This window comes from Lutra lutra, chromosome 1 (genome assembly GCF_902655055.1).
Source record: "Lutra lutra chromosome 1, mLutLut1.2, whole genome shotgun sequence".
In the NCBI taxonomy this organism is placed as follows: domain Eukaryota; kingdom Metazoa; phylum Chordata; class Mammalia; order Carnivora; family Mustelidae; genus Lutra; species Lutra lutra.
In genome coordinates, this window is record NC_062278.1 from 110088004 (window position 1) to 110103420 (window position 15417).

At 43.1% G+C, this 15417-nt stretch overlaps 1 protein-coding gene across 4 annotated transcripts in view; it reads right to left on the bottom strand.

Annotated features, from left to right (window-relative positions):
• The window catches only part of DGKG (diacylglycerol kinase gamma), a 210833-nt gene that overhangs the window by 129981 nt on the left and 65435 nt on the right, over positions 1–15417 (bottom strand). For all 4 annotated transcript variants that reach the window (XM_047732347.1, XM_047732341.1, XM_047732340.1 and 1 more), the window contains exons 6-9: positions 11934–12104; positions 6968–7017; positions 3666–3740; positions 2896–3018 (exon numbers count right to left, since the gene is read on the bottom strand). In XM_047732347.1, coding sequence (XP_047588303.1) covers positions 2896–3018; positions 3666–3740; positions 6968–7017; positions 11934–12104 — 419 coding nt within the window. The remainder of the gene's footprint in view (positions 1–2895; positions 3019–3665; positions 3741–6967; positions 7018–11933; positions 12105–15417) is intronic.

Sequence of the window (15417 nt, forward strand, 5' to 3'; positions counted from 1 at the left end):
ATCCATTCACTTGATAAACATCCAGAGGATGTCTGTAAGAATCAAGTGAAAAAACGTAAGTCAAGCTCCTAATCCAGTGCTTAGCACATCGTGAATTAAAACTTAATAAAAGTATCTCTCCGTGTTAGATACTGGGGAACACAAAGTAAGTAGAGTGTTTGTAAGGAGGTAGATTTATGCCTATCCCAGAAATGAAGAAAGAGGGCCCTGGAGAAGTTATATAAATAGTCCAAGACTATAAAATAACAAGCGACTGATTTCATAACTTGGTCTTGCTGGCCTGAGTCTATCTATGCTCCTTTCATCCCTCCCCCTACCTACACATTCTAGGGTTTTCCTTTATGGACAGAAGGGAAATCACAGCAGTCTTCAGCACGGCTTCTTCATCTACCCTACAGAGCTGTCATTTTACCTGAAAATCCCTTTATTAACTCAATCATCTGGTTTTGTTTTCTCAGATACTATTTTCGTGGATGTGGGGTTAGAAGCAAAATGACCCAGGTGAAGGTTGAAATAACATTTCTGCTTGGGTTATAGCGCCACCATGTGGCCCTTTCATTTCCGCACAACGGAGTCTGCAGGGTGTGGGCGTCACCTCCCCAGTGCCAGCCTGGTACCCGGGAGGCAGACCATTTCTCCTCTGCATTTGTGCCATTCAGAGATCTCCTGACTTTTTAGTGGCCCCCATGTGGGTTTTGAAAAAACTAAAGGGGCTATGTGATTTTTTAAGCCACTGAGGGATGCTTTCTCTAGAATCTTGAGTATTAAATGTAAAAACTTAAAATTTAGTGCATATTTTTAAATACGCACTTAAGACTTTTGATTAAAAAAAGCTACATTCACATTTGCTTTTGTTTGCCCCTTTATTGATGTACATTACGGTCTTCTACAAGGCTGGTTTGGCATTTGGGGGAGACATCAGGGGTAATGTTGAAGAAAGAGACTCTTTCTCCCTCCTCCAGCCATATGAGAGTAGATCCCCTCCATGAAAAGAGTTGTATGCTGCCTTGGACTTAGCAAGTCCAAAACAGAATAGGAAATAGAAATTGCTTCCTTGTGGTTAAAATGTCTCACCTCCAGGGGTGCCTGGGTGGCTCAGTGGGTTAAAGCCTCTGCCTTCAGCTCAGGTCATGATCTCAGGGTCCTGGGATCGAGCCCCACATCGGGCTCTCTGCTCAGCAGGGAGCCTGCTTCCCCTCTCTTTCTGCCTGCCTCTCTGCCTACTTGTGATCTCTCTCTCTTTGTCAAATAAATAAAAAATCTTTAAAAAAAAAAGTCTCACCTCCATTCTCACGTTTCAGGGAAAAAACCAGGAATGCTGGAACTTCCACTTTGATTCAAGTACCGATAGTAGAAACCGTGCCTTTCTTATCTGAGCCCACCATGCCCTAGCTCAGGTGGGTTCTTACATATATAGGTTCTTGGTAAGGAATCACTGAATGAGGTGTGTGCTCTTCCGGAATATGGCGGTTGGCCTCTGGTACTAACTGGGTGTGCCTGAGGGCAAGTCCCTTTACTTCTCTGGCCCTCAGTTTGTAAAAGGAAGAGTCTAATGTGTGGATCACCAACATCATTTCCAGCTCTGACTTCTTGGGTCTTAAGAAATAAGAAGGCAGAAGTTGTGTAGTTCCTGGTTCCTTGATTTCTACTTAGCACTTGGGAAGTGCTGGACATACTGAGATGACTACAGGATTCTTTCATTCTTGAGTGTTGGGAACGGAGGCTCAGCTTCTGAACAGCCGTTCTTAACTGCAGAGCAGTCAGATGGAGACATTATGGGCAATGGCAGCCAGCGAGAGGCCAACCCAACTGAATTTCCTCTCTATGGCATTTCTGTAATCTCAAAGAGGTGTTGTCCACAACCTGTGCAACAGTCCACCATTTAGTGACATCAAGCATTTACCACCATCTAGTTCTTATCTTTCTTTTGTGTATGGAAGCTATTTCCCTTGTGAGATAAGCAGACTAGCTCAGATGCGGCATATATTATCATGGATTTCACATCAAGCCTCTATATGTATTCCCTATTCTGGTAAAACTGGGAGGCTTCTCTAATACGCTCTGAACTTTCTTTCATTTAGGTCTTTGACCAAGCTTTTCTCCCAGCCATAAACTTTCTCTTCTATCATTTCCCATCAGCCAATCATACCCATCCTTGAGAACCGGATCCAACATCACCCTCTAAGGGCTTTCTACCTGACCTTTATACTTAAGGATGAGACCTCAGACTCCCACATGGTACTTCCCACCAGGCCAAAGGACCCCAGGGCTTCTTCCCACTTTCTCACTCCTCAGTGTGGGAGGTTTTGAAAGCATGGGATCTTTGGAGTCAAGTGCAAATAAATTCTGGCTCTTCCTTTGCTCTTTAGGCCCAGAATTTCAGTTTTCCATGTATACAAATTGGGGAAAAAAAAAAAATCTTATCTGGTTGTTTTGATGATTAAATAAGATAGTATCACTGAAAAACCTCTACTTTGGGACACATCAGTATCTTTCCTTCCCTTCCTCCTTTCCTTCTTTTGTCAAGACTCTTAGCATATTTTACCCTAATCTGTTGAAAAGATGGGATTCTTCCTTGACTCCCCCCACACAAACCCTTAACCCACCTGGTTGAGTCTAAGCTTCTGGTAGGGGAATATTATTTTTGAATCCCCTTACTGTGTTCAGAACAGTACCTTTATTTAATTTAGTCAGTGTTCTCAGTCAAATGAATGAATATATGCCAGAATGAATATATAACAGGTGGAAAGAGAGGACTTTGGGGCTGGCCTAGAGGCTATGGTGTGCCCAATGGAGAAAGGCAGAAGCCAAGGCCATATATAGATGTTAATTTCCACATGGAACCTGATGCTTCTGAAAGATAAGAGCTCTCTGAGCTCAGGCTTGCTGACTTACAGAGTCGTCCATGCCCAGCAGGACCAGCAGTGGGATGGTGGTCATCCCTCCATGGACCCATTCCTCTAGAGACACAAAGCCGTCCCGGTCATAGTCCATCCCCTGCAACATCTCCTTCAGTATCTGCAGAACCCAGAGAGCAACAATTGTCCACTTTCATCCTGCACTTCCCTGCCTCCCTCTGTCCCCTTCTTTCTCTTTTGCTGTGTTATCCTCTTTGTTTTACCCCTTTGTGCTCCGATTTACAGCAGGCACAGCAGTGAGGGAGCAAACAGCAGTGAGGAGGCCAGGGTTCCACGCCCTGCCCTGCCCTATGTGGCCTTGGGCAAGCCACCCCCACTCTCTGGGTTTGGCTTTGTTCACCTATAAAATGAAAATAATATTGCTATGTGGGTAGCAGTATAGTGAGGATAAGAGAAAAGGTATAGAAAATGTCTCATCTAATACCTGACTCATAGGAGCCCCCAAATGTAGCTATTAATATTATCTGGTGACTGAGAAAATCTTTAAAATTCTTTCTAGTTCTAAATTCCTTGAACCCCTGTTATAAAAATTTAGCTCTGGTGGAAAGGTTAGGGAGCATTATTAGGTATTATTATTTAAATTATGTCTTCAATTTTTCCTATGAGAGAAAACAGAGGTCAAGGCATAGGACCCCAGAGAAGCTGCCCATGAGAGGGTGAGTCTGGGAGCACATGCACGGTCAACATTTTATCTTGCTTTCATTCGGAAGCTCACTTGGACATCTCCCCTTGCTTCTGGAAACTTACAGGCCTCAGCTCCGTGGGGTCCCACTCCAGATACTGGGCAATGTGAAGCATCTGGTTGACAATACGATCCATTTCCTAGAAAACAGAGAACAGAACCACTGAAGATGTGCTTTTGTGAGCAAGACCCAAAACCAAACCCCGTGGGAAGATGGGCGGGGGGGCAGAGCATGAGAAGCAGCCCTGTAACATACTGGCCTTTCCTAAGGAGCTCACCATTTGTTTCTGCTCTCTTTTTCAGCCCTGACTACAAAGCTCTGTGGAGAGTAGACGCTCACAAGAAACAAAGAACATGGGCAAGCCACAGGTATGCAGAAAGCTCACTGTCTTCCTCTTGGACTCCCCCTGAACTCAACTTCCTTCCTTAATTCTGTTACTCTCAGGAGAGAAGGCACTCCCGTTTTCTCCTTTGTGATTCTTGCTTCCTAAATACTTCCGAAATACTGAACCAAGGCAGTTCTCTCTCCTCGCCCTCTTTTATTGCTCCTCATTCCCAAAGCTTAGCAACTTGGGATCCATCTATATCCCTCAGGGGTCAATTTGCAGGTGGATGTAGGGCCACTGCATTGGTCCTAGCTCAGGTCTTAGCTCTATCTTTTGAGCGTCTCTCTTTCCTTTGCATCTTGTCCAGCCTGAGCCCAGGACTCTGATTAGGAAATTTATAAGGGCTACACCTGCCTGGTAAGCAAGACTTTTGTTTAGTACCAAGTCAGGCTTTCTTTAAGACCTCACAGAAATGCTGGATGGGAATGAATCAGTGCACCAAGAGTCGAATGGCAACACACTAGACTGAGGAGGCATTTGTATCTCTTGGGCACCATGGAAGATGTTCATAGTAAGACTGATCTGGGGAGACACATTGGTGAATGGAAGCCAAGTTCAAAAGTGTTATCTCCACCACGTAGGATGCTGGGTCAAAATAAGCAACCTAAAAACCCAGGAGGGATTTAAAAAATTACATTCTATTTAAATTTTTAAAAATTCATGGCAAAATCACAGATGAGGTAATAAATGGAGGTAAAGTAGTGGGCCAAGCAGTGGGGACAGGGTGCAACATAATTTCCAACAAAAAAAGAGCTTGGTGGATTGAGCTGGGTTCAAGAGTCCTTGATTAAAACAATGTGATTCAGGAACTGAGAATTAGACTCAGTCTTGGTCTGTGTGAATCGGTGGGCATTTTCAGGAAGCAGAATAGGCAGATCTTAGGAAGAACTTGTTCCCCAGATGTCCATTCTGTTCAGACCACATGTGACTACTTAAAGAGTCATGGAGGAATAGGTTCAGTTCTGTGCCATATTTTAAGAATGGCACTTTCAAACCGGAGCTTGGTCAGAGTGGTTATTTAAACCTGCCTTATGAAAAATAGTGTAGAATACTGGGGGAATTTGAGGTTAGAGAAGGTCTTGGGGTAGATGGGACAGTACCTTCTAAATCTTAAAGACCTACGGTATAGGATTGGTTTTCCACTGGTCCACTGTCCTGGTCACCTACACAGGGCAGAAGTAAGCCAAGGGGTGTAGGGAAGGAGAGGTTGAAGGTTGGCCTATTTTGGTCTCACTGCTCGGTTGGGGGAGGGGGAGAGGAAAACAGAATACTCTTTTGTGCTGAGAATTTCTCTGGTAGACGAGAGGTGGCTTCTGTGCAGGAAGGAAGCCCTCTCTACCTGTTCCCCCAACAGTGGAATGACCATCTTGAGGCAGAGGGTGAACTCTCCACTCCTGAGAGTGTTCACATAGATCCTGGGCATCCATCTGCCCGAGATCTTCTGTGGAAAACTGAATCAGGTTTCTCTATAGACACTCACTTCCAACCACCAGTGTTGTCTTCCCAACAAATCTGGAACTTAACCACTTCTTACCATCTGCAATGCCTCTACTCTGGTATGCGTTACCATCATCTCTTATCTTGTTTATTCCAACAGCCTCCAAACTGGCATCCCTGCTGGAGTCCCTACAGCCTAGTTGCAACACAGCAAGCTAGAGTGATCTGGTTAAACTGAAGTTGTGTCACCCCCCTGTTCAAAACCTCCAATGGTTTTCCCTTCCTCCAGAGTAAAAGACAAACTTCCAGTCCCCTCTACAACTTGCTGGGTTTTGTGAACTCTCCCCACAACCACTCCTGGTCATTCTTTCTCTGATCTCACCTATTACTTCTCTCTCTGACCTCCTTGCTGTTCTGTTCCATCACGTTCCCTCCTCATTCATCTGCTGACATTCCAAGCACCCCTCTGGACCCTCGCCCTTGGGGCTGCCTCAGCCTGGAAGGGGTCTCCTCTAGATGTCCCCCTGACTCACTCCCTCACTTCCTTCCAGTCCCTGTTCACAGATCCCCCGAGGGACACCATCCTTGGCTCCTCTAGCTAAACTGCTCCCTCGAACACTTCCTTTCCCTCCTTTATTTTCCTTCCGACTCGCACCTCTCTCTGACACATACCTTGCTCGGCTTGGTAGGGCGTGTGCTTGCGCTAGAACAAAAGCTTCATGAGGGCACAGATTCATGTCTGTTGGCTTCACTGACATAGCCCCAGCGCTCGAAGTAGTGCTTGACGTGGGGCAGACACTTGATTAACGTGTGTTGATCAAATGCTTGCGAGTCTGTGATTCTCTGGTTGTTCTCCGGCGTGATGCAGCCCACGGCATTGCCTTGTGGCTATGGGATCCCTTAAAGGAGCCCTGGGGTTTAGAGGACTTGGGGATGACTTTGTCGGTCCAATGGACTTGTTTCCTTCCTCCCCGTGGGGCAGGTGTGAGTCCGTCCCATGCCTCTCAACCTCACAGCCTTTCTGTTAAGGAGCCCCGTCTCTAACACTGCCAGTGATGAGCACAGAGCTGCCCGATTGTTTGCCTTCTCCCCTCTCTGCCTTCCATACCTCTTTTCACTCCATGATCCCTGTTGTATCCCTGCCTGTTCCTGAGGGAGAGCAGGGACGGGTCTCAGGCTTTCCCAGGTACAATGGGACGGGACCATTTGCTCAGAGCAGAAAGAACCAGACTCGTTGAGCTACTGCTCTGGGTATGAGAGGAAGACTGGGAAGTTCAACTAGGTAGGATACTAAAGCAACTCCCCTTCTGAAATGGTGGGATCCAAGGCTTCGGGAATGAAAACGTCAGGTGGAGTTCGTTCTCCCCCAAGCTGGGCCTCTGGGAAGTAGCAGTGGGGGGTTCTACCCTGATTCCTGCAGCCTATATCAAGACACTGCTATTCTCTAACGTTAGAACTGGGGGTTTTTAGACTCTTCCTCCACCTGCTCCCCTCTCCCCCCAATTTTCTTGGTTTCAGGAGGGACATTTGGAATGAGAGCTTACCGCTTGGTCCAGGAGACCGTTCTCATCCGAATCATAGAGACGAAACATGACTGCAAGAGACACAGAGGTGAGGCTCGAGGTGTCCTCTGGGCACCACGGATGGGCTGGGGCTTTGATGCTGCCGGTCTTTAGCTCAGTTCTGTCGCTGGGGCGAAGGCCCCTGCAGCCAGCTCACCCACCCTCCACGGTGCAGAGTCTGATTTCTCACACAGAGGGTGGAAAAAGGGAGGAGAACATAGCCATCTGGCTTCCGGACCTGTCTAAGCAATAACTCCGTGGCTGATAAAATCCAGGTTGCAGTGTGGTTCCTGGTGGAGTGTGCGTACCCTCGCAACATCACTGGAACACAGCTCACAAGTGTCCGGCTGGTGCGAGGTGTGGTTCCTGGTGGAGTGTGCGTACCCTCGCAGCATCACTGGAACACAGCTCACAAGTGCCCGGCTGGTGCGAGCACCGGAACTATAAATGGGACACTGTTTTTACTGCACCCAGAAGGGGTGTGGATTTAGGCCTCTGGGCCTTGTCCTATTACCTCAAGGGCATCAAACAAGTCATTTAACTTCATTGGGCCATGTTTCTTTATCTGCAAGATGATTACAATGGTTCCCCTTTCTCCTAGGTCTTTTTTTTTTAATGAGGATTAGTATGTAAATGATCGGTCAATTTTTTTCTCTGTAATAATTTTAATTGTTCTGTATAAGAAATATAAATAAGCATACAATATCTTACAAGATATGTATAAAATAAATATATCAATACCTTTAAAATGTTCATGAAAGAAACATGCCAAGTAAGACTACATACTTGGTAAATATTTTTGCTGGCCTTTTTAATACTTAGAAAGGTTTTTTTTTTTTTTTTTTAAAGATTTATTTATTTATTGGACAGACAGAGATTGCAAGTAGGCAGAGAGGCAGGCAGAGAGAGAAGAGGAAGCAGGCTTCCCACAGAGGAGAGAACCCAATGCGGGGCTCGATCCCAGGACCCTGGGATCATGACCGGAGCTGAAGGCAGAGGCTTAACCTACTGAGCCACCCAGGCACCCCTTAGAAAGGTTTTAAGAGAAGGTTTTGACAACTTCACTCTCTAAAAAAGATATTCAGGGAAGTTTAAATTGATGTGTTCTTTCTCTTAACATCCCCAGAGCAAGCAAAGAAGTCCAACATCATTTCTTTAACTTCAGAATTTTATGCCAGCTATGATCACTCTAAAAATCAATATTGTGACATCTAAATGTTTTGGCCTCTTTAAAGATTTCAGGAAGATCGAGCTTATACAGACAGATTCATGTGCCCTACTCCTCATCCCATGGCACCTGGAATGGAGAAAGCACTCAACAGATGTTATTTATTGTTACTTTCTTTCATTAACAAACATTTATATGTGGCATTTAATAAGTACGATGCACTGTCCTGTACACGCTATCATTACTGCTGATGGAATCCTCAACAAAGCTATGATGTATTTAGCATTATAGAAGCTGTTGTATTTGTTTTTCTAAAATGTCAACATGCTATTCAGAAACATCCTTTAGCATGTTCTAGCTGTAGGGAGGTGATGCAGGATAAGGAAGACCTGGGACAGAAATTTAGGCAAAGGATTAAATTTTCATTTTTGGGACCTTGGGAAATTATATTTCACTCATCTTAAAGGTAGAGATCCTGTTTGTGATCTCAGAAGTAAGCGGAGTTGGGAGCAGAGCTGACACATCTTCATTTTCCTCCTGTTCCTGGAACCCTTCATTGGGCCTCCCTGACTGACCCTTCCCCCACATACCCACTCTAGACCTCTCAGCATGTCCCACAGGTCACGACACTCCTGTTAGGTTGTCTGTGTGTCATCACATCTTTCTACATGTTGTGACATCCCTGCGCCTTACGTTTGTTCAGTGGGGTGATTGTGTCAGGAGTCAAGATTCCTTCAAAGTAGGGTCACGGCCTTCCGATTCTCTGAGTCTTCAGAATGTCCTAGTCAGAGGCACTCAGCATAGGAGGCTGAGTCGCCAAACAGATGCTGGATGATGGAAAGGGCAGGCTTTCCCACCACTGCTGTTCCCAGACCCTGGGCCCCGGGCGACTCCCATGGGGAGCTCCCCTGGTCCTATAATGCAGGGACAGTAGAACCAGAAAGAACAGGAAGAAAGCATCCCGTTTAAAACCAGCATGTCCTTGGGCAAGTCGTTTACACTTAAAATGAGAATAATCACATTGACCTTCTCAGGTTATTATGAGGTTAAAATGAGATAATGCATTTAAAGTGATTAGCAGAGGGGCTCCTGGGTGGCTCAGTGGGTTAAGCCTCTGACTTCCGCTCAGTTCAGGATCTCAGGGTCCTGGGATTGAGTCACACCTCAGGCTCTCTGCTCAGCAGGGACCCTGCTTCCCACTCTCTCTCTGCCTGCCTCTCGGCCTACTTGTGATCTGTCTGTCAAATAAAAAAATAAAATCTTTAAAAAGAAAAAAAAAGTGATTAGCAGATAAAAGGTGTTCAACAATGAGAGTAATTGTTAATGAATGGATGATAGGTGGGATTTCAGGATATTATTTCCAAAAAGATGCATGTTTGGTTATTAAAAGAGAAAAGTTTAAGCTGTTTTCAATTATTAAAATCAGGAGAGGATTTGAATTCATCTGGTTTAATTTAAAAAAAGATTAAAAGCTCTAGAGGACGAATATAACCAAGTTTCTACAACAAAAAATTACAAGGAAAATAATAAGCAGAAGATTAAAATAGAAGAAACTTAAGAAGCAACGGCAAATGTATGGACCACATTTGGATTCTGATTCAAACAAGCAGTTAAAAATAGGTAAGATAATTGGAAAAATGTGAACACCAACTGAATATCTGGTATATAAAAGGTGAAATTAAATGGAGTCACTTATGTCAAGGAGCTTTAAAATGGAGCTGGGAGGCCATTAAGGAGATGGGCCTCATGCAGGTCCTAACAGGGCAGAACCGTGAACTCTGAAGGGGGCCAAACTGTAAATATTCCAAGGACTCAGCCTGAACACCTGCAATTTGCTACATTAAAGAGACTTTGTTTAGTGATGACCTCAGTCACCAATTACATATCAATTAAGATTAGTTTTCCACTACCAACAACCAATCAAAATTCTCTGCAAACACATACATGAGAATTCCTCTTGTCTTTAAACACCCCTGACTTTTGTTCTTTTGGGACGGACACTTTTTGGGTTTCTGCCCCAATCTGTGTTCTCCATATTGCTATTCTGAGGCCCTAAATGAATACTTTTGTTCTTATTTTAGCTCTGCCTGCTTTTTCTGTGAACAGGCAATAGTAAGGAATCATTGTCTTTCAATGTGATAATGGTGGTGAGGTTATAGTTAAGAAAAAGTCATATTTTAGAGGTACATACAGATGTCTGGAATTTGCTTCAAAATATTCTGGGGCAGAGGGAATGTATGGGAGGTATAAATAGAACATGATTGATTATAAGCAGGGCAATTACTGAAGATGGCTGATGGCTATAGGGAAGTTCACTGTGCTTTCTACTTTTATCTATGTTGGCAATTTTCTGTAAAAAAAAAAAAAAATTTTTTTTAATGCGGTTTCTTTTCATTGCCATTACCAGACTCAATCTGAGAGCCACTAATATGAAAAAATCTGCCACATCCTCTCTGGTAATTATGAACAAATTCAATACCTCAAACTCCAATTTTTCGGCTGAATGTTAGAAATAATTTGACATTTCACTTTTAACATTAGCCAAAAGATACAGAAACCTGCTATATTTGCCACCAAATTAACACTTCAGTCTTGCAATTGTTAATACCTCAAAACTACGGGGGAGATTTTAAGCTCAGCTAATGAATGAACTGTTTTATTTTGGTTTTGGCAAGGGTTAACCTTGCCAGTGGATTAGACAGTAACCTAGTTACTGATGAAGTTTTGTTGATTAGTCATCTTATTAACTGGAATTTTGACTTTTGCTATGATACATATGGTTTTTCCCTTAATATCTACTAAGTTCCCAAGAGGAGCCAAAACCATATATCTTTTTTTTTTTTTAAAGATTTTATTTATTTATTTGACAGAGATCAGAAGTAGGCAGAGAGGCAGGCAGAGAGAGAGAGAGGAGGAAGCAGGCTCCCCGCTGAGCAGAGAGCCCGATGCGGGGCTCGATCCCAGGGCCCTGAGATCCTGACCTGAGCCGAAGGCAGAGGCTTCAACCCACTGAGCCACCCAGGGGCCCCAAAAACCATATATCTTTTTTAACAAGGTCCTATTATTTCCTATTTTAAAAAGTCTGCCTGTAGGCTCTTGGAGGTGGGGGAAACCATCCCTGCAGTGAATCTTCTACAAGATTCCAGGCTCTTTCAGTCACTCTGGGCTTTCCTTTCTGCCACAGCCATTACTCTCTCTCTCTCTCTGAAGATATATTTTTTAAATCAACTTTAGTCACATTTGGAACCAACTCCCTCACTTAACTAGCCCCTTTTCTCTAGAGGCCAAAAAACTTGAGGTGGGGGTGGGTGAAGAAACAGAAATAAGTTTTAACAAGCTAGAGATTGATCAAGAAAAAGGAATTCCTCATAGTTAAAGAGTTGCTTGGGTACAGAATAGAAGGAAGACAGATATTGAATATCCTCCCTTGAAAAATAAGGGAAGGTAGGAACTTTCTGGTTGGAGACTTTCAGAAAATCCTGCCAGCAAAGGAAGGGAGTCTCGACCCCACGTTGAGACTTCTCCAATTTCCAAATCCAGATTCTCAATGGCAAGGTCTCAGATGTACATCCTACTCTCCACACAACTGGTACTGGGTTTCCAGCGTGGATTGTAAGACATGTCCAGATCACTGCTGGTGACAGGACAGAAGCACCTTCCCCAAGCAGGTGTCACCAATACCCATTATCCCAGGTCGCTCTCTGGCATGCTTAAAATGAAGGACAAGATACTAGATCTTCTAGGAAAAAGTTGAAGGCCCTTGAGAGGGTGAGCACTTACATTCCAGCTTATCCTGAGGTCTCCCCGTCTCCAGCAGGGACAGGTAACACACAATATCCTTCAGGTACACTATGGGGGATTCCGAGCCTGGAGATGGAGCAACAGGGTTTCCCAGGGGGGCTGCAGCCACTTGGTCTTTAGCTGGCTCTTGCTTCTCGGTGATCTTCAATTCTGTAATAGGCAAAAGGAAACCATCCAAAAGCACTTAGTGTTTAACAAATATTAAACCCCTTTTGTTACTCCATCATTTTCTTGATAGAGGCAAGAATTTTAAACAAGTGTCCTCAAAACTGTTGGTCACTTAAATATGATCCAATCTGTGGTCCTAGATAACTAATTTGTGGAGTTCATACACTCTGAATGGGCCCCATTCTGACTCCTTTAAGAATCTATATCCTTGTAAGAAATTCACCTATACCCTGTGAATTTTCAGAAAAGATGACAGTGATTTTTAGTATTGCCCATAAGCAACAGGTAAATGTCATTTAGCCTAAGGGTCTGGGAACACACACAATTTGTAGAGTTTTGGCTAGGATTCTAAAAACCAGACTATTGGTCATTTACCAATGCAGGCTTTCAGAATTTTCTTCTCAAATAGATTAAAAGATAAATGAAAAGGTGAATATTCAGAAGATCAACAATCAATGAGTTTCCAGAAACTAGGACAAATTTTGACTAGCTGCAAGCCTAATCAATTGGATTAAGAATATGCAGAAAGTGGTTTATCTTTGGCAGGAATGGAGTGCTTTCCCTCTGGAGTTTCCCTTTTCTTAGATAGGAAAACGCTGTCTCTTTTATACTTCTTGTCTTCTAATTCAGAAATATGAGGTTATTACTAATGAGAAAACCAGGCACCTATATTCTACTGTGTGAATTATACTTTCTCAAGTCTCTTTAAGAGCTCTCTCTCTTTTCCCAGTCTCTCTAAATCCATGCCCACCAGAAATAATCTCTTAATATCCAGAAAGTGGGTGCAACTCACAGAAAACACAGTGAAAAGTAAGAGGAAGACCGGCGGTGGAAAATCCACTAAGTAATGGAGAGCTGAAGGCACAAGCACACAGACAGGCAGCCCTGAGAGTAATGCCTGCTGGAGAAGGCAACATCACCAGCCCACTTTTTGTTCAGAGAGCCAAAGTGCCAGGCAAAGGCAAACGGTTTGTGTCAGGCCAGTAGAGCTGTGTTCCGTGAAAGCCAACTGGGTCCTAGGAGTTGGGCTATGATCTGAGAAGGGAGTTAACAATGGTCCAGATGGACAGTGGGTGAGACCACTGTCTCACTGACACTCTGTGTACTATAAGAGGCCTTGTGAAGAGACCAAGACAGATCTTATGAAACAGAACTGCAGCACAAGGAAAGGAAGCTTCCAGATCTTTGGAAACAACTTCCTACTGGACAAGACCCTAGGAGGTTGCAAGAAGATATAACCTCTACTAAGGAGGGGCAGAAAGCCTCAAGGGTGAGTAAGTTGAGCTAAAAATACAATACGATGAGATAAAAATAAGGATAACGAGATGGGGAAATTGTAATAAAATTACATATGCAACAGAAGTATTTAAATCATCATTGGAGGAAAAGTTAGGGATAAACATACTAATATATAAGACAAACGAGAGGGGGTGCCTGGGTGGCTCAGTGGGTTAAAGCTTCTGCCTTCAGCTCAGGTCATGGTCCCAGGGTCCTGGGATCGAGCCCCACTTCAGGCTCTCTGCTCAGCCGGGAGCCTGCTTCCCCCTCTCTCTCTGCCTGCTTCTCTGCCTACTTGTGATCTCTGTCAAATAAATAGATAATATCTTAAAAAAAAAAAAAAGACAAATGAGAGAAATCCTTTGTACTGGATAGCCCATTATATCTCATGTTACTGTTACATCCTCAAACTATTCATCATTAAAACACTATTACAATGACTTCTATTTTGACTAAATTGGAATAACATACCAGATATACCCTTCTATTGAAACAACTAAAAAACTGGACAAAAGATATGAAACAATGGTTCACAGGACACTGAATGTGGTAGCACCAAATGGTGATTCCCAAGAGATAAAAAACAAATGAGATGATCCCTGTAATTCCCACATCTTACTGTCCAGAGTTTCAAGGGCTGCAGCACAGAAAAGGGGAACCCAGACAGATCCTACAAGTCTCTCTGAATTGAAGAGGCAGACTCTGGGGAGTCCAAGGTGTCTAGAGTTCACAGGGCAGTGCACCAAAGAGGAGGAAGCTCTAGAGAGAGCTCTAGAGATCTACAGAGGGTCCTCTGTGAGTAATCAGTAGAGTTTCCCCTCAATTATTCAGCTGAGTAACAATTAGCATAGATGTGTGATGAGACTACCTGAGGGTAGGGAAAGAATCAGTATTGGTGGGAACAATCCCTGAAATGCAAGAATAGTGTCTCTTCTCACCAATCCAGGTAGGAAACTCAAGAAACACTGGGTAGAGAACTCAGAAGAGTTTTGCTTTGGTCATTGGGTGAAATTAAGTAAATGCCTCTCTGGTCCTGCCTAGCAAAGCTTTAAAACCCAACCCAAAAAGGTCAAACTATTTCCAAGTAACCTAACAGTGCCCCAAAGCAAAACTCAAGAATTTTTCTAAGAATGTAAAACCCAATGATGTAAAATTGTCAATGCCTGGTATTTCACAAAAAAGTAATGGGTATACAAAGAAGCAAGAAAAAAGTGAACAATAATAATGAGAAAAAGCAATTGACATGGAGCCAGAAATGACACAGATGATATAATAAAAACTTCATAATAATTATTACAAGTGTATTCCATCTCTCCAAGAAGCTGAAGGAAAGACTGCATATGTTAAGAAGAGACATAAAAGATATGTTAAAAAATGTCCATAACAATTGTCTAGATATGATGTGTGTGAAATGAAAAAGTACCCTGAATAGGATTAGCAGTGGATTAGACTTTGCAGAAGAAAAGATCAGTGAATTTGAAACAGCAATAAAAATGATCCAAAAAAGACTTAAAAAAAAAAATAGTGTCATATCGGTGAGCTGGGGGACAACTTCAAACAGACATGTAATTGGAATACGTTAAGAGAGAAAGAAGTAGAAAATTTAAGAAATAATGGCTGGAAATTTTCCAAATTTGTTGATATTTGATAAAAGCTATAGAATCTCAGGTCCATGATGCTCAATGAACCCCAAAAACATGAAGAAACATGAAAATTATACCGGGAACATTATAATCAAATTGGTTAAAATCAGTGATAAAGAGAAAACATTTCATAAAAGAAGCCAGAGGAAAAGAGACCTTATGTAGAGAGAAAAAAAGAGGAGAATGCCTATAGTTTTCTCACTAGAAAGAAAGCAAGCTGAAAGCTAGTGGAACAACATCTTTAAAGTACTAAGGGAAAAAAAACCTGTCAACCTAGAATTTTTTTTTTAAGATTTTATTTATTTATTTGAGACACAGAGAGAAAGAGAGAGAGCACAAGCAGAAGGGAGAGGGAGAAGCAAACTCCCCTTTGA